At 43.3% G+C, this 25,789-nt stretch overlaps 1 protein-coding gene across 7 annotated transcripts in view; it reads left to right on the forward strand.

Annotated features, from left to right (window-relative positions):
* Nucleotides 1-25,789, forward strand: part of NT5C2 (5'-nucleotidase, cytosolic II) — a 214,049-nt gene that overhangs the window by 155,923 nt on the left and 32,337 nt on the right. For all 7 annotated transcript variants that reach the window (XM_030202814.1, XM_030202820.1, XM_030202815.1 and 4 more), the window contains 5 exons: nucleotides 4,646-4,703; nucleotides 12,910-13,003; nucleotides 15,351-15,404; nucleotides 16,006-16,089; nucleotides 16,637-16,678. In XM_030202814.1, coding sequence (XP_030058674.1) covers nucleotides 4,646-4,703; nucleotides 12,910-13,003; nucleotides 15,351-15,404; nucleotides 16,006-16,089; nucleotides 16,637-16,678 — 332 coding nt within the window. The remainder of the gene's footprint in view (nucleotides 1-4,645; nucleotides 4,704-12,909; nucleotides 13,004-15,350; nucleotides 15,405-16,005; nucleotides 16,090-16,636; nucleotides 16,679-25,789) is intronic.

Below are 25,789 nucleotides of genomic sequence, written 5' to 3' on the forward strand. Positions count from 1 at the left end.
CAGGTACTTGCAGAGGAACTCTCCGCCCTTCTCAGCGCCAATGCGGTCGAGCCCGTACCACCCGGGCAGGAAGGGCAGGGATTCTATTCCAGGTACTTCCTTGTGGAAAAGAAAACAGGGGGGATGCGTCCCATCCTAGACCTGAGAGGCCTGAACAAATTCCTGGTCAAAGAAAAGTTCAGGATGCTTTCCTTGGGCACCCTTCTGCCAATGATTCAGAAAAACGATTGGCTATGTTCCCTGGATTTAAAGGACGCATACACTCACATCCCGATACTGCCAGCTCACAGACAGTATCTCAGATTCCGCCTGGGCGCACGGCACTTTCAGTATTGTGTGCTGCCCTTTGGGCTCGCCTCTGCCCCACGAGTGTTTACAAAGTGCCTCGTGGTGGTAGCGGCCTACCTACGCAAGCTGGGAGTGCACGTGTTCCCATATCTCGACGATTGGCTGGTCAAGAACACCTCGGAGGCGGGAGCCCTCCGGTCTATGCAGTGCACTACTCGACTTCTGGAGCTGCTGGGGTTTGTGATAAATTACCCAAAGTCCCATCTCCAGCCAACGCAGTCTCTGGAATTCATAGGAGCTCTGCTGAATACCCAGATGGCTCAGGCCTACCTTCCCGAAGCGAGGGCCACCAATCTCCTGGCCCTGGCTTCGCAGACCAGAGCGTCTCAGCAGGTCACAGCTCGGCAGATGTTGAGACTTCTGGGTCATATGGCCTCCACAGTCCATGTGACTCCCATGGCTCGTCTTCACATGAGATCTGCTCAATGGACCCTAGCTTCTCAGTGGTTTCAGGCCACCGGGAATCTAGAAGATGTCATCCGCCTCTCCACCAGTTGCCGCACTTCACTGCTCTGGTGGACCATCCGGACCAATTTGACCCTGGGATGTCCATTCCAAATTCCGCAGCCCACGAAAGTGCTGACGACGGATGCATCTCGCCTGGGGTGGGGAGATCATGTCGATGGGCTTCACACCCAGGGTCTGTGGTCCCTCCAGGAAAAGGATCTGCAGATCAACCTCCTGGAGCTCCGAGCGATCTGGAACGCACTGAAGGCTTTCAGAGATCGGCTGTCCTGCCAAATTATCCAAATTCGGACAGACAATTAGGTTGCAATGTATTACGTCAACAAGCAGGGGGGCACCGGATCTCGCCCCCTGTGTCAGGAAGCCGTCGGGATGTGGCGTTGGGCGTGCCGGTTCGGCATGCTCCTCCAAGCCACGTACCTGGCCGGCGTAAACAACAGTCTGGCCGACCGACTGAGCAGAGTCATGCAACCGCATGAGTGGTCGCTCCATGCCAGAGTGGTACGCAAGATCTTCCGAGAGTGGGGCACCCCCTCGGTGGACCTTTTCGCCTCTCAGACCAACCACAAGCTGCCTCTGTTCTGTTCCAGACTTCAGGCACACGGCAGGCTAGCGTCGGATGCCTTTCTCCTCCATTGGGGGACCGGCCTCCTGTATGCTTATCCTCCCATACCTTTGGTGGGGAAGACCTTACTGAAGCTCAAGCAAGACCGCGGCACCATGATTCTGATAGCGCCCTTTTGGCCCCGTCAGATCTGGTTCCCTCTTCTTCTGGAGTTGTCCTCCGAGGAACCGTGGAGATTGGAGTGTTTTCCGACCCTCATCTCGCAGAACGACGGAGCATTGCTGCACCCCAACCTTCAGTCCCTGGCTCTCACGGCCTGGATGTTGAGGGCGTAGACTTCACTGCGTTGGGTCTGTCTGAGGGTGTCTCCCGTGTCTTCCTTGCCTCTAGGAAGGATTCCACTAAAAAGAGTTACTTTTTCAAGTGGAGGAGGTTTGTCGTTTGGTGTGAGAGCAAGGCCCTAGAACCTCGTTCTTGCCCTGCACAGAACCTGCTTGAATACCTTCTGCACTTGTCAGAGTCTGGCCTCAAGACCAACTCAGTAAGGAATCACCTTAGTGCGATTAGTGCTTACCATTATCGTGTGGAAGGTAAAGCCATCTCTGGAGAGCCTTTAGTCGTTCGATTCATGAGAGGCTTGCTTTTGTCAAAGCCCCCTATCAAGCCTCCTACAGTGTCATGGGATCTCAACGTCGTCCTCACCCAGCTGATGAAACCTCCTTTTGAGCCACTGAATACCTGCCATCTGAAGTACTTGACCTTTATTTTCTTGGTGGCCGTTACTTCAGCTCGTAGGGTCAGTGAGCTTCAAGCCCTAGTAGCTCATGCTCCATATACCAAATTTCATCACAACAGAGTAGTGCTCCGCACCCACCCAAAGTTCCTGCCGAAGGTGGTGTCGGAGTTCCATCTTAACCAGTCAATTGTCTTGCCAACATTCTTCCCCAGGCCGCATACCCGCCCTGCTGAACGTCAGTTGCACACATTGGACTGCAAGAGAGCATTGGCCTTCTACTTGGAGCGGACACAGCCCCACAGACAGTCCGCCCAATTGTTTATTTCTTTCGACCCTAACAGGCTAGGGGTCGCTGTCGGGAAACGCACCATCTCCAATTGGCTAGCAGATTGCATTTCCTTCACTTACGCCCAGGCTGGGCTGGCTCTTGAGGGTCATGTCACGGCTCATAGTGTTAGAGCCATGGCAGCGTCAGTGGCCCACTTGAAGTCAGCCACTATTGAAGAGATCTGCAAGGCTGCGACGTGGTCATCTGTCCACACATTCACATCTCATTACTGCCTCCAGCAGGATACCCGACGCGACAGTCAGTTCGGGCAGTCGGTGCTGCAGAATCTGTTTGGGGTGTAAATCCAACTCCACCCTCCAGGACCCGAATTTATTCTGGTCAGGCTGCACTCTCAGTTAGTTGTTCTTCGTAGGTCAATTTCTGTTGTACCCTCGCCGTTGCGAGGTTCAATTGACCTGGGTTCTTGTTTTGAGTGAGCCTGAGAGCTAGGGATACCCCAGTCGTGAGAACAAGCAGCCTGCTTGTCCTCGGAGAAAGTGAATGATACATACCTGTAGCAGGTGTTCTCCGAGGACAGCAGGCTGATTGTTCTCACCTACCCTCCCTCCTCCCCTTTGGAGTTGTGTGTTTCATCTTTTGCTAGTCATTCAACTGGCGGGAGCGGTCGCGCACGGGCGGGAAGACGACCGCGCATGCGCGGTGGGCATGCCCTGCGTGCCGACCGTCCCGCGAAGCTTTTTTCCGGTTGGTGGGGGCTGCCGCGGACGTCACCCAGTCGTGAGAACAATCAGCCTGCTGTCCTCGGAGAACACCTGCTACAGGTATGTATCATTCACTCCCTTGTAGGTCTGCATTAAGTTGCCTGTCTAAAATTTTTCCATGCTTAAATAATTGACTCAATCTAACTATTATAACAAACTTTGAAAATGTGGCTGGAAAAATTAGGAGGGCTCTCATTGGAGACAGAAAACTGACTGAGGCAGAAATTCACAATATAGCTTTCCTAAACCTTTAACATATAAGAGACCAAGGGATACTTCAGAGGGAGTTTCTTCCTATATTTACCTAATGTGGCTGTGCCACACGAACTTTACCTACCAAAGCATCACTTTGTATTTGTTCACACCGGTGTCGGCAAACGCCTCTCCGGTACTATGTAAGCCACATTGAGCCTGCAAATAGGTGGGAAAATGTGGGATACAAATGTAACAAATAAGTAAAAATAATAAATGACTTCTCTCAAGGAGAAACTCTATGCTGTGTCTTCATCCGGTGGGTTCCAAAATTTGTCTCAGCTGTAATAGCCTCGGCTACAGATGTTGAGATAGTCTGACATTTTTATTTTATATTTCTACAATATTTTACCTTTTACCAGGGTAAAGCACTGAGAGGCATATTTTCAAAGCACTTTGGGAGGCTAAGTTCCATAGGTTTCTATGGAACTTTGGGAGGCTAAGTGCTTTGAAAATAAGCCTCTAAGTATAGTAAGGGGGAGTAAAACCAAAATAAATATAAATACATAGTTTTACATCGGAGGCATTATCTTTTTATTTCAAATTCCTTTTCTTTTAGTTTTAGCCTTTGGCCAAAAGAACTGTGCTTTTTAAAAACCCCAATACGATCTAGTGATGTACTCGTTGTTTTTGGGCAAATATATATTTCATACTCTGGCATAACAAAAATGTTAATCCAGATTTCACTAAATTTACCAAGTGTGGGTTGAAGAGTACATCTAATAAACTTTGGCATGTCAGCTTTCTTGATCCTAAACATTTTGTTCACGAGGGCAATAAAATTAATTTTGAACATAACTCAGTTTTAGTACCTAGAGGCAGCTGTCTCTCTAACACTGTACTTGGGCCAATATATTGTCATTTACATTGTGAATACACAAATCTGCAATAAAAACAATTTGTCATATGTATAAGTTTTGTCAAATTTTAAAGTCTTTCATGGATATATCATAAGTAATATCCTTAAATAAATGTGGTACCTAAATCACTGAATTATAGTAGTTATAGAGTTGTTGTAACTTTAGATTTTGGGAGGTTTCAGTTTTTGAAGCATGTATTTTGAGTACTTCATTTTATTGTATTTCAAATAACATAAGGAATTTGATCCGAGGCAATACACATTATAAAAGTAGAGCCCTAAAAATAAATTGTAGTCCGCATTGTATCCAGCTTGAAAAAAATGCAGTGTTCTCAAAATCTCACTCTACTTTTGATCCATTTATTTACAGAGACCTACCTTCTGGCTTGCTTAGTAGATTTCTTCACTAATTGTGACAGATATTCAAGGTAAGTGTGTGCTCTTACTGGAAAATGGGTGGTATTTTGCAGTCTTCCAGAATATTTCTGCAGTTATAGTACATTTGCTTCCAGTAGTTGGCACGCATTTGTAGTAGGTTAGTTGGAGACGACTAAGGCAACAACTAGACTTACTGCTGCTGGCCCCGGAGCTGCCTCTCTCCAGGTCTGGATTTGAGGGGTTGGCACTTGTCCCTGTCAAAATTTTAGTTGGCAGTGGCAGTCTGAGGGAATCAGCATAGGTCCTGTGTGGGAGAAAGAGGCAGGGCCGTTGTTGGACCTGTATGCATATGCTAGTTCACAGAACCTGAAGTGATTTGCTTTCTGATTTCTGCTTCTTTAAGACACGGTCCATGCCCAGGCTCTGTTTTAAGATCATGCCACCGTGCAAAAGGTAATCATAGATCAACCCCCCCCCCCCCCCCAATATATTTTTTGTTGTTTATTTTATCTTGCACTATAAAATCTTTCCATCTCATATAATATAATTAAGGCACATCCTACGCACTGCCACACAATCGTTTATACACATTGCTGTTAAAAACGCACTTGACTTTGAAAGTAAAAAAAAACTTATCTTTGTGGCGCTGTGCAGTTTATGTGAAGCGTGGTTCCACCCCAGCTGGCTGATTTAACATGTGCGCAGTCCCAACGGAATAGTAGATATAAGTGTGGGACCGCACAAATGTTAAATCAGCCAGATGGGGTGGAACCACACTTCACATGAACTGCACAGTGCCATAAAAAAATATATATATTTTTTTACTTTCAAAGTCAAGTGCGTTTTTAACAGCACTGTGTATAAACGATTGTGTGGCAGTGCGTAGGATGTGCCTTAATTATATTATATGAGATGGAAAGATTTTATAGTGCAAGATAAAAAAAAAAACAACAAAAAATATATTTGAGGGTTTTTTTAAATCTATGATTACTTTTTGCACTGTGTGCAGAAGAGTCCTCTAATTGCCAAAGTTGTATGAGATCTTTTTTTCTTCCTTGAAAAGTCATTCTTCACTATTTGGATTTTGATGAGTATCTGTAATCGATTTCAGTGAAGTTGATATGTGTTGTGGTTCTTAAGATCATGCCAGCCATTAGGTAGTCAGTTATTAGAGAATTCAGGGCCCAGTTTCTGGACACCTTCATCATTTGGCATCCTGGGCACATACATGTATGCTTCTGTTGCTTGTGCCTAAACCTGGCCCTGGCCAGATGATTTTCAGGATTGTGATGGGGTTTAGTGAAGAGTAAAAGCTAAAGGATCAGTCGGGATCAGGGGGATTAACTAAAGGGGTGTGATGTTAAAAATAGTGACTCAGAGAGGAGAGAATCCCAGTTATCATGCAGTGGCAACACCTAATGGCTAGAGTTTGGGCTCATGATTATAAGGTTCTTGAAGGAATCCTGGTGACTGAGGACTAGTGGTGATGATTGGACTTGGGTGAGGCTGGGATACAATTAAAAAAAAAAGAAAAAAATCTACTGGTAGTTTATTTAGTTGGTAGCTGCAAATGAAGATTCGTGGTATCGGATCCCCTACCAGATTCTGGCAGAGCTGGAAGCCCAAAAGAAGAGTGTTTGACATTGCTTTTCTATGTGAAATGAGTTCCTTTCTCATTTCTTTTTTCATTTGTTTTGCACACCACTTCGTCAAGCTTTAGGGAAAGTGGTATTGCAAATTTAAATAAACCATAAAACATATATGTGAAAGATTGCTGAAGGGTAGCACGTGAGAGGAGGAACACGTGAAATCAAAGGATTACAGAGATGGGGACTTTTAGTAATGTTTTAGGGAAAGGGCCACAGTGGGAGAGAGGTTAAGATAGGAGGAAAGGGGGGACCTTTGATTGAAGGGGCTAGTAAGAGAGGAGTCGATGAAAAGAAAAGCGATATTGGGTTAGACCAGTGGTCCATCTATCTCAGTATCCCTTTTCCAAAAGCGGCCAAGCCAGGTTACAAGTACCTGGCAGAAACCCAAATAGTGGCAACATTCAATGCTACCAATCTCAGGGCAAGCAGACTATGGACTTTTCCTCCAGGAATTTGTCCAAACCTTTTTTAAACCCAGATACGCTAATCGCTGTTACTACATCCTCTGGAAAAGAGTTCTAGAGGTTAACTATTTATTGAATGAAAAAATATTTCCTCCTTTGTGTTCTTAAAGTATTTCCATGTAACTTGGGTGTCCCCTAGTCTTTACACTTTTGGAACGAGTAAAAAATCGATTCACTTCTACACCATTCAGGATTTTGTAGACCTTAATCATATCCCCCCTCTTTTCCAAGCTGAATAGCCCTAACCTCTTTAGCCTTTCCTCATATGAGAGGAATTCCATCCCCTTCATCATTTTGGTCGCTCTTTTGGCTGGTGCAGAGTATGCTCATGCTCAGTGCTCAGAGGTCCATTTGGAGAAAATTTTAGTTGTAGGACCTACTGGGGTTCTTTTTCCACTACCCCCAGTTCCATCGGCTTCTCTTCTCCCATTTTGAGATTGTTGTAATCCTGCTGGATGCTCATCGGGCTTCTACTTTTCTTCCTGTGCTGGGGACAGATACTCTTGTCGTTCTTGCCACTCACATTTGAGCCAGTATGCAGGTCACACCTCGGAAACTGTTGCAGTTGTTTAATTGCATAGCCTAACACCTATGCCTCAATTTTACATGGGAAATGCCTACTGTTCCCTCGTTTTTTAGTGCTTTTGGGCCATGGGGACTCTGGATGATGTCAACTGGGTGTTCCCACAGCTCCATACTCTCTGTTTTGGTAGACTCTTCGCTCCATTTTGACTCTTAAGATCCCGTTTTTCAAATTCTTCTTCTTCGCAGGGTGTTGACGGTGGCTGCATCCCACCTAGGGAGCGATGTTCCTTTAGCCAGACTGCACTCTCAAGGTGCTTGGTCAGGCCAGGAGACAGCTCTCCCTCTCACCCTTCGGGAATTCCAGGTATCGTGGACTGCTGTACAAGATATTAGTGATACGCAGTTCAGCCACTTGGTACTTTTTATCGTGAATAATCAATTTGCAGTGTACTCCCAGGCCTACAGGGAGACACCAGATTGCACCCTCTGTGTCGGGACTGTCCCAGTGTGCAAGAGGGCACTCCCTTTGGGAGTGCTCCTCAGGGTCATCCTTCTAGCAGATGAATCCAACAGCTTGCCTGCAACACTGTGCAATGTCAGGTGGCCACACAAGTGGCCTCTTCACTTGTGTATTACCTGCGAGATCTTCCAACTGTGGGATGCTCTTTTGATGGATCTCTTGGCCACTTGAGTCACTCATGCCGTTCCTTAGTTCTGCTACAGGCTACAAGCCTGCACCAGCCTTCCATTGGTTACCCCCCTCCTTCTTAGGAGTGTGGTATTCTGTGTTCATATCCTTTCATCTCTCTCTTAGAGCAGATTCTGTTGCTGTTCAGGCAGGACTGTGGGATCAGATTGTAGGTGACTAAGCTACATATCTACAAAACCCGAAAGGGAATTGGTAAAATGAGTGAGAGGAATAATGTATTACAAAGCACTCTGGAAAATAAAACCTTATAAACAATCTCTCACCCTAGATACAATCCAAATTCACAGTCCAAAATCATTATGCACACTTATACTTTATACTGAGAGTAAAGCGCAAGACTCTGTTATTATAAAAAGATAAGCTGTTTATTATACCATAGGCAGCAAATAATAATAAATGTACTCAGAGACAATGAATCATTCTAACTCAAAATGATGGTTTAGCCAAGACAGCTCACACTCACCTAATCCCAAATTAGGATAACCTAACAAACCCCAAGCACTGATAGGCACTAAGGAGATGTCAGTTCAGACCTGACAGATGGCATCACTCACAGACACTGGATCAGGAAACACCACAGGCACTCGATGATAGTAGAACAGGAAAACCGGTATATCTCGGATGAGGAACTCAGGATCAGGCACATAGGCAGAAAGGGGGTCTACCCAGCCAGTCTCAGGCAGCAATGCCACAGATTAATGATCCTTCATCAGGTGGCAGGGCTTGGAGCCAGCTGAGAGCTGTTACAAAAGTTGAGACGATAACAGCACACATGCCAACAAAGCTGATAACACCTTTAGGGAGGGGATTCTTATACCTTTCTTAGTGCCATTCGGTCTGAAGTTTGATGTCCTGAAGTTTTAGTAGTGACGTCCATGCTGATAGCAATATAACAACAATACGTTGTTATTGTCCAGTTGTTTTGCCTTTGCTCCTCATGCACTTGGAGGCCTTCACACAGTACCAAGCCTCCGCATTAAGTCTGAAAATGGTCTGTTCTGTAAAAGTCAAGGTTCATTTTGCAGGCTATTGCCTGATGCAGGATTTTAGCCCTACATAATTTCTGTTCAATCCTTTCTGGCCTGGAAGATCTGGTTTCCTCTTTTATATCCCATCTTACAAATTCTGACCCTCCCAGCCAGGATGTTCAGGGCTTCGCATGAACTCTTGTGTCTTCTAAGGGGTGTCTCCACGATATTACTCAATTTCAGGAAAGCTTCTGCTTAGAGGTGTTCCTCTTTCCAGTCAAGGAGGTTTGCCATCTGGCATGCAGGCTGGTCCTAGATCTCCTCCTTGCTCTGCGTAGGTCCTGATTGCATACCTTCTACAACTTTCTGAATTTGGTTTGAGCCCAACTCGATGGGGGCTCACCTCAGTATACTCGGTGCTTCTCTTTTTCATTTAGGAGATATATTTATCTCTTCACAGTCTCTGTTTGCTCACTTCGTAGCAGGTTTGTTTTCTCGCAGCCTCCACTCACACCTCCATATATGTTGTGGGTCCTCCACATCGATCTCCACAATTGATAAGCACTCCATTTCAGCCACTTGTTTTTCCCATCCCTTGATGTGCTTTACCTGGTTGATTTTGTTTTTGGTATCTGTTCCTTTGGATCGCAGGGTCAATCAGCTTCAGACCCAGGTGACAGTTTCACCTTTCCCTGAATTTCATTGCATTGAAGTGGTTTTCTCCACTTATCCTGAGTTCCTGTCTCAGATTGTGTTTGATGTCTATCACATTAGTTGATTCTCTTGCCTGCATCCTTCCCATAGTCTTCTACCCCCAGCAACCTTGGACTGCAGGCGATCTATGGCCAACTTCTTGTTTCCCGTCCTGTCAATGCACAATTTCTAATTGGTTACAAATTTATTTCTTTTCCTTATGCCCAGGCTGGACTGTCCACGAGTATCTTCTTACAGCTTATAATGCCAGAGCCCTGGCTCCGTTGTTAGCCTCCATTTGGGAAATTTTCTCAGCTTCTATGTAGTCCTCCACTGACTCGCATTCAAGTAGCATGCCTTCGGCAGCTTGCTTGCCATAACAGTCGGTTTGGATAGATAGTACTGGAGAGTTAGTTTGGGTTCTAGAATTTGTCTCCGCCTGCCTAGGCCCAGTTTTGATTCTGTCTCAGGCTACACTTCTGGCGAATTGCAAGTAGTTTTAGATTTATCTGTGTTTCGCCTTGCCATTACAAGGTTCAATTCGTCTTTAGTTCTTTCCAGTGAGCCTGGTAGCTAGGGATTCCCCACACGTGAGAATATTAGCCCTCTTGTTCTTGGAGAAAGTGAAGCAGGTATTTTCCGAGAACAGCAGGTTATATATTCACATACCCTCCCACCTTCCCTTGGAGCAGTTTCCTTTTTTCTCCTATGCTGTAGTATTGTAGTGTTAGTCCCGCCCTTGTGTGGCGGGTGAGAAGGCATTGGTGCATGCGCAGTGGACCGTGACTCGCACTTCAAAGAAATTTGTTTAAAAGCTTGATACAAGTTCTGGACTGGGGCAATGCGGACCTCGTTACCCACATGTGAGAATATATAGCCAGTCTGATGAAGCTCCTTCAAAGAGTGGCCATTTTCATGGGTGTTGCCACTTTGTCCCTTTTAACCGCTTTCTATGCAGTGAACTGACTGTTTAATTCTGCTCATTTTCCTGTCTTTTAGCCAGTTGCATCTTATTCTATGACTTTAATTTCCTTAAGAGTTTAATGAGGAGTTTTATCTAATGCCTTCTGAAAATGTAAACACACTGTATTGACCGCCTCACCTTTATGTGCATACGTATTCACACAGTGAAAGAATTTTAATAGATCAATAAGGCATGGTTTGTCTTTGATAAATCCATGCTGGCTGTTCTCCATTAAACCATGATTTTCTACATGAGCAGTAATTTTGTTCGTAAGATGAGATATGGAAGTTGATTGTAGCTCTTGGACAATCTATTACCACTCATATGCTGGCAGACAGTGCTAAAATTAATAATTTGGAACAAAGAATTGAGGGTCCGGGGATCTAAAATAACTTTATTGCAAAATTCTCAAAAAATAGAAGTGTCTTGTAAATCTTTGGAAAACTCAACTGTGTTATTGGTTAAAAGTAACACTACTTTAGAGACCAAGGAGCTCATTTTCAAAAGAGAGTAACGTCCAAAAAGTGGCATAAATCTGCATTTGGATGTTTTTCTTACAAAAACGTCCAAATTAGTATTTTCAAAACCAATTTTTAGACATTTTTCTATGAATTCCATTAGAAGAGCGTTCAATCACAAGGGGGTGTGTTAAGGGCGGGATATGGGGATTCCTAACTGTTGGACATTTTTCAGCCATAATGGAACAAAACAAAACAGTCCAGAACTAGAAGTAAGACGTTTTGAGCTAGACCTGTTTTTATAAAGAATAAAGCACAAAACGTTGCCCTAAATGACCAGATGAACTACTGTAGGGAATTAGGGATGTCCTCCCCTTACTAACCCCTTCCCACCTCCCCAAAAATGTGATTAAATAGATTACTTGCCAGCCTCGGATGTTGTACTCGGGTCCATTAGAGCAGAATGCAAGTCCCGGGAATAGTCTAGTGATGGGTACAGTACACTGCAGACAGGTGGACCCAGACCCCTACCTCCCCCTACCTGTAACACTTGTGTAGGAAACTGTAAGCCCTCCAAAACTTACCAGAAACCCACTGTACCATATGGTAGTGGTGTACAGTTGGGAATAGTGGGTTTTGGGGGCTTAAGAAAAGGTAAGGGAGCAATGGTGAGTTGTGTGCCTGGGAGCATTTTATGAAGTCCACAGCAGTGCTCCCTAGGATACTCTATTGCTTTCCTGGGATTTCAGGGGGACCAGTCTACTAAAAATGCTGGCTCCTCCTACATTCCAATGGCTTGATTTTGTGCGGTTTGCACTTGGACTTTTTGCCAAAGATGCCTGGTATTTAGGTGGTATATGCTGGAATTAGTTGCTGAATAATGTGGACAAAGTAAATAACAGCTGAATTTTGAAAAGATTTGGGCAAATTTCTGGAGGACAGGATCTTTAATCCTTATTAGCGAAATCACATTCTAATCTGGGAATGAACAACAGGGAACAACTTCTAAGTGACCTGAATCTGTTGCTGCTGGAGGCAAGATGCTAGGCTTGATGGACAACTAGAGGTTAGTTCCTCTTATGTTCTTGTGACCTGTTTAGTATTAATATTCCATTTTATGTCTATGGCATTCTTTACTTAATGAGGCTTTAAATGAATTTATTACATTTTAGCAATAAGGCATGGGGTGTTTATTTATAGTCACCTTGCTTTATTTATTCAGGCATATTAATTGCTCTATCAATCAGAAGGTATTATACAATAGAATGATGTATGAAGGACATAAAACAGCTAAAAATGTACAAAACAAAAATTCAACCCAGTAATCATAATTTCTTACCAGGTGAGATTTCCTTACACACATTCAAGAAGAATAATCTTTACAGAAATGTCCTCTTATTTTAGCTCAGCAGTTTCTTCATGCTCCTTTTGGGCTTCTAGTTCAACCAAAACAGGCCAGTGCTGGGAAGAGCTGTGCCATGAACCTTTATTCCTAACCTACCCTCTTTTTTTTAACCTGTTGTCCTCTTCCCATCACAGAAAGAGGTATTTTCTGTATGCACTCAAGATCCTGAGCACCAGATACCACTTTACATCCTGTCTTGGGGCTCTCTTCCCCAGAGTGCTGCAAATGTTGTCACCACAAAATCCTAAGGGACCTTCCCGCTCCCTTTTCTTTCTTTTTTTTTTTTTTTTTGTAACTAGCGTTAGCTAAGATTTGCATTCACACACCTACTACACTTCACTGTCCCTTCTGTTTGTAATTTACAAAATGTTTCATAACAGTTGTCTATACTTTAGTTTACTGACATTCATTCTTACTGCAGCTGTGAAACAGGCTTTAAGGATGGTGATCTCTTCATGTCCTTCAGAAGTATGTTTCAGGATGTCAGAGATGCAGTTGATTGGGTCCATTATAAGGTAATACGTATTCCTTTGGTAATTTTTGGAACTCTTACTTATGTTCTTGAAATGAAGTTCTTTCGTTTTTGTGAGATGTGCCATTGCCATCTAGTGAGTAATTGTGTCATTGCAAGGTCTGAGCATAATTTTATTTATTTATGACATGTATTTATTATTTATATCCTGAATTAGCCGGAGTAGAGCTCAGGTTCAGTGTGGCTTACATAACAATGAGAAAAGCGTGAACTTGTTCAAAATATGTTAACAGAAAGTAAAATACATCTTATAATGTTAGACCAGTAAAACTTGAGTTAGGAACAGATGCAATTAAATATTTAGGGCCCTGTTTACTAAGGTGCGCTATTGTTTTTAGCGCATGCTAATGCTAGAGAAACCTATATATTCCTGTGGGTGTTTCTAGCAGTGCATGAAAAACACTGGCGCAGCATAGTAAACAGGGCCCCTAGTTATTTAAGCTAGATAATTGAGATATGGAGGAAAAAGGTATAAGGGTTAGGATTAACTGGGGTAGACAGGAGTAGTGGAAGGTCAGATGAGGTAAAAATTAATGCTATAAATTTATTTGAGAAGAGTGCTTATTTCCTTAAATGGTGAAATCTAGAATTTTGCATATTTTTTTGTATTTAATGAGCAAAGTAATTTTACAGTTTCCTTTTACAAAAATTATTACAACTTTAGGAGGATAGTTTTATAAAAGGGTGTCATGAGTAGACACCCACCTAGGTTTAACTTGATAGACAAGTAGATACCAACTATAAAACACTATAGTATGTGGCAGGAAAAGCCTTGAATGTAGGCAAAATCATTTATATCTGCTAGAGAAGTGATGTAAATAAAGGTGTACTGTATACAAGTATTCATATAAATTTAGGTATTTTGTGATCTACGCTGTTGCATGCTAACTCTGCACCTGTACATGCCCACCAGCCAAATACATGTCTTGATGCAAAAGCAGATTGTTTTTTTTTTTTACCTGTTCTTTTTATAAGACGGTCATTCACTTGCATATTGGCAACGTATGCGTGGGAGTTAATTAATTTTACAGTACATATTCAGATATGTGTGCTTTTAATCATAAGTGTAGATTCCCTGCTTAGTTTTGGAGGAAGGTGTAGGGAGGACATGATATTAGGAGAGGGGAGCTAGTTCAACACCAGGACTGCCTCTTTTCCCTCCCTTGGAAAAACTATTCCTTTTTTTTTTTAAATATTGCTACAGATGCTTTATCTTTTGGCAATTTTTCATGAGCTGTATTTGCATAGTCACATAACCCTCCATTGCCCCAGGTACAAATAAGTACCTGTATACAATATGTAAGCCGCATTGAGCCTGCCATGAGTGGGAAAATAGTGGAAGGAATTCAGTAAATGGGGCAGGAAATTGGTTGTAGAAAAAATTGAGAGCTAAGCACTATTCTATAATGAGAGTGCATCTTTTATAGAATAGTGTTTAATGTGGATCCGGCACCTAACGTTTGGGCACTGTACGTGTGCCTGGTAAAAGCAAGTGTAAATGCTGGTGCCCAACTTAGGTGCACTTTAACACATCCTTGGCCACGCCCCCTTTTCACCTACTCGTAATTGAAGTTAGGTGCCGAGCTTTATAGAATAGCGCGTAGCTATTGATGTTTCTTAGTTTATTAGTCAATTTATTTGCACACATATGTCCGATGCGCGCACACACAGTTGGGTGCAGAAATTTGGACACGATATATAGAATCCAGGGAATAGTGTTTTAACTACTCCTGATTGTACAGCTATTTTTTTCTATATGGCAATGTTTGTTTGTCCCACATAAACCAATAGTTTTGTTTTCCTTTTGTGTCTTCATTTCTATATCTATTTTAGTGTCTATATTGGACACTTTTCTTTTTTTAAACCTTTGAATGAGTTATGCCATAATGTCTATATTATTTGTATAGTGTTAAAAATATTCAGAATAATTTAAATGGTCATTAGTTTCTTACCCCAAAGTTGAGCATAGATAGATTAAGTGACTTGTACACAGTTGGCAGATGGAGGCATCATACCAGGATATTCCAGTTTGAAGGTCTGTGTTTCTTTATGGAGCTCTTGCTTAGAAAATTGTAGCCTGACAAAAATGTCTGTGGTGCTTTGAAAGCTCACTTTTAAACAAATAGTTGTGAAGATCCTGTTCCATGGCTTCTTGCATCTAACACTGCATTTTATTTTACCCAAATGTTACATATCCTATGATTCTATGATTTTGTTTATTTTTGTTGCACTAAATAATGTTTTCAGGAAAGATATGTAAAAGTGGAGATGATATGAGGTCATCTTTCTCATTGTAGAAGTGTCTAACTTCATTTTATTTTGAATGTCAGGGATCTCTAAAGGAAAAAACAGTAGAAAACCTGGAGAAATATGTGGTTAAAGATGTAAGTCTGACTCCTGTTTTACCTTTTATATTTTAATAGAAACATGACGGCAGATAAAGGCTAAATGGCCCATGCAGTCTGCCCATCCTCTGTAACCCCTAACTCTTCCTGTTCCTAAGGGGTCCAACTTGCTTATCCCATGCTTTCTTAAATTCTAACACAGTCCTTGACTCCACAGCTTCCACTGGGAAGCCATTCCACGCTTCCACCACACTTTCCATGAAATAATACTTAAGCCTATTCCCTCTCAACTTTATCGTATGGCCCCTTATTCCAGAGTTTTCCTTCACTTGAAAAAGGCTCACTTCCTGTACATTAATGCCCTTGAGATATTTAAACGTCTCTATCATATCTCCTCTTGCCCTCCTCTCTTCCAGCGTATACATGTTGAGGTTCATAAGCCTGTCCCTATATGTTTTGTGTTCAAGATCTCTTACCAGTTTTGTAGCCGCCCTCTGGACCGACTCCATCCTGTTTATATCTTTCCATAGGTGTGGTCTCCAGAACATTGGAAGGAAAAATGTTCACTAATTTGTTTTGCATTTCTGTTTTAGCATTATGTTGTGGTCAGACTGTGAAATTTACATTTATTTAATTTTAGGCAAAGCTGCCTTTGCTGTTGAGTCGTATGAATGAAGTTGGGAAGGTGTTTCTTGCAACCAACAGTGACTATAAATATACTGATGTAAGTGTTAAATATTTCATGCAACTTTGTGAGATTCACAAATGAGAGCTACATTATTTTTAACTGGGGGAGGGTTAACTGGTTACCCTGCTGTTGTCTTATAAGTTAGTCTTTTTACCCATCTATTTTGTTCTTTTCATGTATATTCATTTTAAATTCACTTATCCTTCTAGAGGTTTCCATTCAGACACATTTACCCAGGTGGATTTTTGGCCAGTTTCACCAGATATATACCTAAATGTCCCCACCTTCCCACATTTCCTCCAGTAGGCTTAATTATCTGTTCAAAAATCTTTTTTATTTTTAACTTAGTAGGTGTGTAGTCCCAATGATATAACATTTTATATTGATTTTCCCTACACACTTTAATCCTTTCTCAGCCCACCCCTTCTAGTTTCTGAGCGAGCTACACCCTCCAATACTGTTGGATAACATCATACACTTGTGATTTATCCTGCTGTTTATGGAGAACTTCTCTTAGAGATAGGAAACTTTGCTGTCTGTTCAATACATGTTTTGTAATGTATAATATAATTTCTTTTTCCAGAAAATTATGACTTACTTGTTTGACTTCCCGCATGGACCAAAGGTGCGTGTGATGTTTTTATTTATTTTTAATTGTTATTGGTTTTCAGGTATATTTAAAAACCATCTTGTTGATATGAAACTGAATGACCTATAACAAGTGGGGCAGTTATAAGGATTAAAAGTTTACACAAGACATGGTAAACATTGTTTTTGAATCCTAGATAAACTGTATTCTACATCTAATATAATAAAAGGCACCCTCAACGTTCTGAGGACAACGTTCTGAAGTCACTCAGACTCCCAGAACGGTTCGTAAGTTCGTGGTGGTGAAGCCACTGAACGACTTGCTGCCCCGCCCTCGCGTCAAACGTCATGACGTCGAGGGCGGAAAACCAACAGAAAAATGAAAGCAGGGACCGCATCAAGGAAGGGGGAGGAGTAGGGAAACACGCTCCGCGTGTTTCCCTACTCCTCCCCCTGCCAAGGAAACGCTGGCTACCAACCGCGCCGCGCGCTCCTCAGGTAACCCCGCCCCGACCGTCCGCGCACCACTCTCCCTCCCTCCCAAGTTCAGCGACGGCGACGTGGTGGGGGCGCTCCGCCCCAGATGTCAGCGGGTGGGGGGGGTGCTCCGAGTCCGCTCCCGGCGCTGTCCTGCCTTTAAAACCCAATTTGAAGCGCTGGAGTAACAGGCAGCAGCGCCTCGCGTCTGCCCTTCTACTAAAAATCTCTTCGACGACGTCATTGGGCCTTCCCACATTGAGTCCCGCCCTCCTCTCAGGTAACTTCCAATTACCGCGAGGGCGGGTGGGACTCAATGTGGGAAGGCCCAATGACGTCATGGAAGAGATTTTTAGTAGAAGGGCAGACGCGAGGCGCTGCTGCCTGTTACTCCAGTGCTTCAAATTGGTTTTTTTTTTTAAGGCAGTGAGGGTGGTGGGCCTGGGCGGCAGGAGAATGGAGCTGGTAGGTGGGGAGGGACTCAGATGGGAGAAGGGTGTGGGGCTCTCAGGTGGGGGGGAGGGGGTTCTCAAATGGGAAGGAGACTGAGGTGGGAGGGGTTCATGGATGGGAGAAGCAGAAGGGGGTGGGGAGGGGGTTCTTGGATAGTTGAAGGGGACGGGTGGGGAGGGGACTGGGGTTCTTGGATGGGAGAGACTGGGGAGGGGGTTCTTGGATGGGAGAAGGGGACGGATGGGGAGAGGACTGGGATTCTTGAATGGGAGAAGGGGACTGAGGTGGGGAGGGGGTTCTTGGATACTTGAAGAGGACGAGTGGGGAGGGGACTGGGGTTTTTGGATGGGAGAGACTGGGGAGGGGGTTCTTGAATGGGAGAAGGAGACTGAGGTGGGGAGGGGGTTCAAGGATGGGGGAGGGGGTTCTTGGATGCTTGAAGGGGACGGGTGGGAAGGGCACTGGGGTTTTTGGATGGGAGAGACTGGGGAGGGGGTTCTCGGATTGGAGAAGGGGACGGGTGGGGAGGGGACTGGGGTTTTTGGATGGGAGAGACTGGGGAGGGGGTTCTTGAATGAGAGAAGGGGACTGAGGTGGGGAGGGGGTTCAAGGATGGGAGCGCTTCATGAAACCCCATACACACACACTCACTCTCTCATCTGGCAGCGCTTCCTGTACCCCCTGCCCCACCCCCACACACACACACTCCCTCACTCTGTCATCTGCCATTGCTTCCTGAACCCCCCCCCCCACACACACACACATACTCACTTACTTTCATCTGGCAGCGCATCCAGAATCCCCCACACCCCTCTTCTTCCAAGCTGAACCCCTCCAACACATCCCCCCCACCCCACACACACTCTCTCTCTCTCTCTTCCTCTCCTCCAGCACACCAATTGCTTAGGTGCAGTGGCAGCAATCTCAGACACCAGAGAAAGAGGGGGGCCTGACACCATAGAGAGAGAGGGAGGGAGGGAGGTATCTCTGTCACACACACATACACTCTCTCTCTCTCACAGACAATGTGTTTCTGTCTCTCACTCTCATACACTCTATGTCTCACATTGTATCACATTCACTCTCTGTGTCACACAGTCACTTACATACTCGCTTGGTCTCATACACTCAGTCTCACAGACAATCTGTGCCTCACACACACTCTCATTCACGCACACACTGTATCTGTGTGAAACACACTCTCTCTCTCTCTATCACACTGTGAGGCATATTTTCAAAGCACTTTGGGAGGCTAAGTTCCATAGGTTTCTATGGAACTTTGGGAGGCTAAGTGCTTTGAAAATGAGCCTCTGTGTCTCCATACGCAATTGCACACACTCTCATTCTCACACACACACTCTCTCACAGACATGCTCACACCCAGACTCACTCTCTCTCTCACACACACACACACGCTCACACCCAGACTCACTCTCTCTCTCACACACACACACACACTCACACTTTCACTCTCTCTATCACACACAGTCACTCTCACATACACTCTCCAAAACATACACATTATGAGGAAAACCTTGCTAGCGCCCGTTTCATATGTGTCAGAAACGGGCCTTTTTTACTAGTATTACAATAAGTCATGACCAAATGACTCTTAGCATGATTAAATGATGCAGTAATAGAGGCTATTAAAAGCAAGTGTCTCATAAAGAATAAAAAAAAAAACGAGACCAGATGATGAAAATAGAAAGAAGATAAGCACTTAATGTTAAATATAAAACTATAAAAAGGCAGGCTAAGAGAGAATTTGAGAAGTTTGCCATAGGTAAAACGAAGAATAACTTTTTCTAGTATATTAGAGGCAAAGAATCTGAAAGATAGTCAATCAGTTGTACCACAAAGGCAATGGGTGAAAAACCAAATTAATAGCTTAGATTGAAGACGGCCAGAAATGGAGCTTGACGTACCGGCTCAGGAAGTCTATTCCAGGCATATGGTGCAGCAAGTTAAAAGGAACGGAATCTGCAGTTAGCGGTGGAGGAGAAGGGTGCAGATAAGAGAGATTTACCCAGTGAACGGAGTTCCCGGGGAGGAATGTAGGGAGAGATGAGAGTGGAGAGGTACTGAGGAGCTGCAGAGTGAATGCACTTATAAGTCAATAAGAGGAGTTTGAACTGTATGCGGAAACGGATAGGAAGCCAGTGAAGTGACTTGAGGAGAGGGCTAATATGAGCATAACGACACTGGCGGAATATTAGTCGTGCAGCAGAATTTTGAACAGATTGAAGAGGAGAGAGATGGCTAAGTGGGAAACCTGTGAGAAGCAAGTTGCAATAGTCTAAGCGAGAGGTGATAAGAGTGAGGATGAGGGTTCTGGTAGTGTGCTCAGAAAGGAAAGGGCGAATTTTGGTGATATTATAGAGAAAGAAACGACAGGCTTTAGCAGTCTGCTGAATATGTGCAGAGAAGGAGAGGGAGGAGTCGAAGATGACCCCAAGGTTATGAGCTGATGAGACAGGAAGGATAAGAGTGTTATCCACAGAAATAGAGAATGGGGGAGGAGGAGAGGTTGGTTTAGGGGGAAAGATAAGAAGCTCAGTCTTGGTCATGTTTAGTTTCAGATGGCACTGAGACATCCAGGCAGCAATGTCAGACAGGCAGGCTGATACTTTGGTCTGGATTTCGGCTGAGATTTCTGGTATGGAGAGGTAGATCTGGGAGTCATCAGCGTAAAGATGATACTGAAAACCATGGGATGAGATCAAAGTACCAAGGGAAGAAGTATAGATGGAGAAAAGAAGAGGTCCCAGGACAGAACCCTGAGGTACACCAACTGACAGTGGGATAGAAGTAGAGGAGGATCCACTAGAGTATACACTAAAGGTACGCTGGGAGAGATAAGAAGAAAACCAGGAGAGAACAGAGCCCTGAAATCCAAGTGAGGACAGTGTATCAAGGAGTAGGCTGTGATCAACAGTGTCAAAAGCAGCAGATAGATCGAGAAGGATGAGGATAGAATAGAGACCTTTGGATCTGGCCAGGAACAGATTATTGGAGACTTTAGCAAGCGCTGTGATCAACAGTGTCAAAAGCAGCAGATAGATCGAGAAGGATGAGGATAGAATAGAGACCTTTGGATCTGGCCAGGAACAGATTATTGGAGACTTTTGCAAGCGCTGTTTCAGTTGAATGAAGGGGGTGAAAGCCAGATTGAAGTGGATCAAAAATAGCTTGAGATGAAAGAAAGTCAAGGCAACGGCGGTGAACACCACGTTCAAGTATCTTGGATAGGAAAGGGAGGAGGGAGATGGGGCGATAGTTGGAAGGACAAGTAGGGTCCAATGAAGGTTTTTTTAAGGAGTGGTGTGACTACGGCATGTTTGAAGGTATCAGGAACAGTCGCAGTGGAAAGTGAAAGATTGAGGATATGACAGATAAAAGGGATGACAGTAGGAGAGATAGTGTTAAGTAGATGGGTGGGAATAGGATCAGAGGAGCAGGTAGTTAGTTTCAAGGAGGAAATAAGATGTGTAGTTTTCTCTTCAGTGATTTCAGAAAAGGAAGAAAAGGAGGCAGGGGTTGGAGGGTTGAGAGAATGGACTAAAGGAAGGAGAGGTGGAGGTGACTGGTTGAGAATTCAAGTTTAATCTTGTGAACCTTATCATGAAAGTACTCAGCCAGAGTCTGGGAGGAAGTGAAGGGGGAGGTTGGAGGTGAAGGCACCTTGAGGAGAGAGTTCAGTGTGGCAAAGAGACGTCGAGGGTTTGAGCCAAGAATGTCAACTGGATGTAATAGTCCTGTTTAGCAAGTAAAAGAGCAGACTGGAAGGAGGTCAGCAAGAATTTGAAATGTATGAAGTCAGCATGGGCACGGGATTTCAGCCAAAGGCGTTCGACAGAGGTAGGGAGGTAGCGGATTCTAGAGATCAGCCAAGGCTGGGGTTTGGTACGTTTTACAGAATGGGGAATGGGAGGAGCGAGAGTATCCAGAGCAGAGGAGAGAATAGTATTATAGGAAGAGACAGCCTCATTGACGGACTTGGATAACATAGTGGTAGAGAAGAGATTTGAAACATTGGAGGACAGAGTAGAAGGGTCAATAGCCTGAAGATTCCTAAGTGTATTGGTTAAGATTGGTCGGGACTGGGGAGGTGGGTGTTTAAGTGTGAAAGTTATCAGATGATGGTCAGAGAGGGGAAGAGTTGAGGCACAGAAACCGGAGAGTGAGCAGTTTGAGAAGAGGATAAGATCAAGACAGTGGCCATTCTGGTGAGTGGGGGCAGTGGGACACAGTTGAAGATTGAAAGAGGATGTTAAAGCAAGAAACTGAGAAGCATAAGAGTCAGAGGGATCATTAGCATGAATGTTAAAATCCCCAAGAATGAGGGAAGGAGATGAAGGTTCAAGAAAGAAGGAAAGCCAGGCATCAAAGTCAGTGAGAAAGGAAGAAAGGGACTTATCAGGGGGTCGATAAATGACTGCTACTCGGAGAGGCAGAGGAGCAAATAGGGTGCACTAAAGCCAAGCACACATAGAAAAAGACCATATGGTCTTTGTTTCTATCTAGTCTGCCCATCCATACCATCTATTATCCCTTCCTCTCCCTTAGAGATCCTATATGCTTGCCCTAAGCTTTCTTTAATTCAGATACAGTCTTGGTCTCCTCCACTGAGAAGCCATTCCACAAATTCACCACCCTTTCTATCAAGAAGAATGTTTTTAGGTTACTCGTGAGTCTGTTCCCTCTCATCTTTATCCTATGCCCCCTCATTCTAGAGCTTCCTTTTAATTGAAAGAAACTCCCCTCCTGTGCATTTATACATGGAGGTATTTAAATGTCTGTCATTTCTTCTATTTCCTGCCTTTCTTCAAAAGTATAGATATGGAGTTCTTTAATACTCCTCTGACTAACATGTTTTGCACACAGAAGTGACCAAGTGGGGTCCCTAGAGACCCTGCATTCAGTGCTTGCAAAAGTATTTGACAAAGATAAGGCAATCTTAATGTACTCAGTTTATTATTTTATTAGTCACTGTAAAGCTGATATTCAAGTCATAACAAACAACTGAAACAAAGTGTCTGACTGTCTCACTGTGACTGTTCTCTTTGCTTTCCTCCAAAATGCATTTTAGAGCATCTGCAGCATTAAACCTAACTCTTTTTACCATATTGCTCTTGAAGACTACACAATAACTGACTAGCAGCACAGGTAGAATGCCTTTTAATTCAAATAACGATATGGGATATTTGAGGACCCCAACAGAAATAAAATAATAATTAAAATGTTTCTGCATCAAAATGTGTTCTAATAACAATGCTGCACTGAGTGATAACTAGGCAACAAATTGCTAAAATGCCACCTGATTATTTGCTATAACACAAAATTAGCCCAACATGAAAATATGTTGGGATCCCATGGGACCCCAGTCAGTCAGTTTAGGGTTCGGTCTCTTCCCTTAGGCTTTATTACAAAAAACAGTGACCATTTTAGTAGCCGCCCTCTGGACCAAGTCCATCCCAATTGTATCTTTTTGAAGGTGCAGTATCCAGAATTGTACACAGTACTTGAAATGTGTTCTCACCAGACACTTATACAGAGGCACTATTACCTCCTTTTTCCTGCTGGCCATTCCTCACCCTATGTATCCAAGCATTCATCTGGCTTTTGCCATTGCCTTTTTTACCTGTTTGGCCACCTTAAGATCATCACATATGATCACCCCTGAGTCTCGCTTTTCTTTCTTGCACAGAAGTACTTCACACCCTGAACTCTGGGTTTTGTAGCCTAAATGCATGACCTTGCATTTTTCAGCATTAAATCTTAGATGCTTAATTCTGGACCATTTTTCAAGCTGCTAGATCCCTCGCCCTGTACTAGCCCTGTGCAAATCATTACACACTTTGCTACATCGGCCCTGAGGTGTCTAAATGTCTGTATCATGACTTATTGCCTCCCCCTATTGCCAACATGCACTATTTTGGTGTGGTACAATAAGAGTTTAAGAATGTGCTGGCCATAATTCTCGCAGGTCTGTTCTGCTTGAATGCAGATTGTCGTTGAAAAGAAAGGATGTTGTGAGGGACTGGATATTATCCCACTACGCAAAAATAGGGACAAGGATGAAGAAAATTTGTTAGTTTAAATTAGTAATGGGCAAAACTATGCTAAAGGAAATGATAGTGCAGTATCTTGAAGTAATTAGATTATAGAATACCAAACATGAGTTCAGAAAGGAAAAACTGTTATTAAAAGTGGTGATACATGCAAGTGCAATACATATTGTCTATCTGGCCTTCAGTAAATCTTAGTACTGTTCCTTATATAAGACTAGTAAATAAACCAGGAGTAAGCTAGAGAGTTGTAAATTGGATGAAGAACTGGTTAAGCAGTAGGGCAGAGTAGTAATAGCAAACAAACTGTCTCTTTTCAATATATTCATTAGCAACATTGTTGAGGAACTTGAGGGAAAATTAGGCTTGTTTGCAGATAATACAAATTCTCTAATAGTAGATGATGAAAAGGATGAAAATCAGTGAAAGGAAATTTGGGAAAAAAAACTAGAAGAATAAAGTTTAGTCGTAAAAAGTGAAAAATTGTGCATTTAGGATACATTAACTACAAGAACTAGAAACTCTTAAGAAAAAGATCCAGGAGCGATCTTCTCAAACTCCAGGTAGCACAAGTCATATAGTAAAGGAACAGGAAAAGTTTACAGTATGCTCATTTTCTGCAGTTGTAAGCTACTGAAATGACGTTCAGCTTTATCAGCAATGTTGCTAAAATGATACAAGGCTTTATAGCACAACACTACAGAAAATGGCTTAAGACATTCAGGGGCTCATTTTTGAAAGAGAAAAACATCTAAAAAGTGACATAAAGCAGCATTCAGTCGTTTTGCTTGCCAAAATGTTCAAATTGTTGTTTTCAAAACCTATTTTACAGACGTTTATCTATGCAGTTCGTCTGTAACTCATCCAAATCACAAGCGGATGTGTTGAGGGTGGGATTAGGGCTTTTCTTACACATGGACGTTTTTCTGCTATAATGGAATTAAAAAAAAAAAAAAACCCCTTTCAATCTAAAACTAAGACCTTTTGAGCTAAACCTGTTTTAATAATGACTAAGCTACAAACGTGCCCTAAATTACCAAATGACCACTGGAGGAATAAAGGAATGACCCCCATATTCCCCTAGTGGTCACTGACCCCCTCCCACCCTCAAGGATGTGAAAGAAACAGTACATACCAGCCTGTATGATAGCCTCAGATGTTATGGCCAGTCCTGTTAGAGCAACAAGCAGGTCCCTGGAGGCGCCTAGTTGTCAGTGCAGTACACTGTGGAGAAGGGAACTCAGACCCATTATGCACTCTGTTACACTTGTGGTGGAATGTGTCGGCCCCCAAAACTCACCGAAAACCTACTGCACCCATTTATAGGTGACACTTGCAGACATAAGGGCTATTGTAGTGATGTTTAGTTGGGTACAGTAAGTTTTTGTTGTTTTTTAAAGGGCTCACCATTCAATATAAGGGGGGGGTAAGGGTGAGATGTGTACCTGGGATCTTTTATGTGAAGTCCACTGCAGTGCCCCCCAGGCTGCCCCACTGCTCTGTTGGGATGTCTGTGGCTAGTCTATTAAATGCTGGCTCCGCCTACATCCCAGTGGCTTGATTTTGTGCGTTTTTCACTTGGACATTTTTTCCCCGAAAATGGACCAAAACGATAAGCACAGAGAGCACAAAAATGTGTAGCAAATAGCCATTATTGGGGGGGGGGGGGGGGGAATAGACTTTTTGCTGTTTCAAAAATGGCTATATTCTCCACCTGGATTCTGGACATTTTGAGCAAAACGTCCAAAGTCAGACTTAGATGTCATATCGAAAATCCCCCCCCCCCCCCCCCCCACGTGTACTTACTGAAGTTAAAAAAATGTTAATGGGAAAATGATGGAAACTTTCAAATATTTGACAGGCTTCAATAAATTACAGAAAGATAAAACTTTCCATTAAAAAATTATTAGTCAGGGAATAAGGGCTTATGATATGAAGCTGCAGGGAAAAGGGTTCAGAAGAAACATTAGAAAATAACTATTTTACTGAGATAGTGGTACATGTCAGAAATAGTCTACCAGCAGAGATAGTGACAACCAAAACTATGACAGAATTTTAAACATGTTTGATACAGATGCAGAATATAAGTGGTAGGGAAGAAGAGGGTATTGGGTAGATGAAATGAGTAAAGGACTTGAATGTTAACATTT

Source organism: Microcaecilia unicolor, chromosome 5 (assembly GCF_901765095.1).
Source record: "Microcaecilia unicolor chromosome 5, aMicUni1.1, whole genome shotgun sequence".
Lineage (NCBI taxonomy): Eukaryota > Metazoa > Chordata > Amphibia > Gymnophiona > Siphonopidae > Microcaecilia > Microcaecilia unicolor.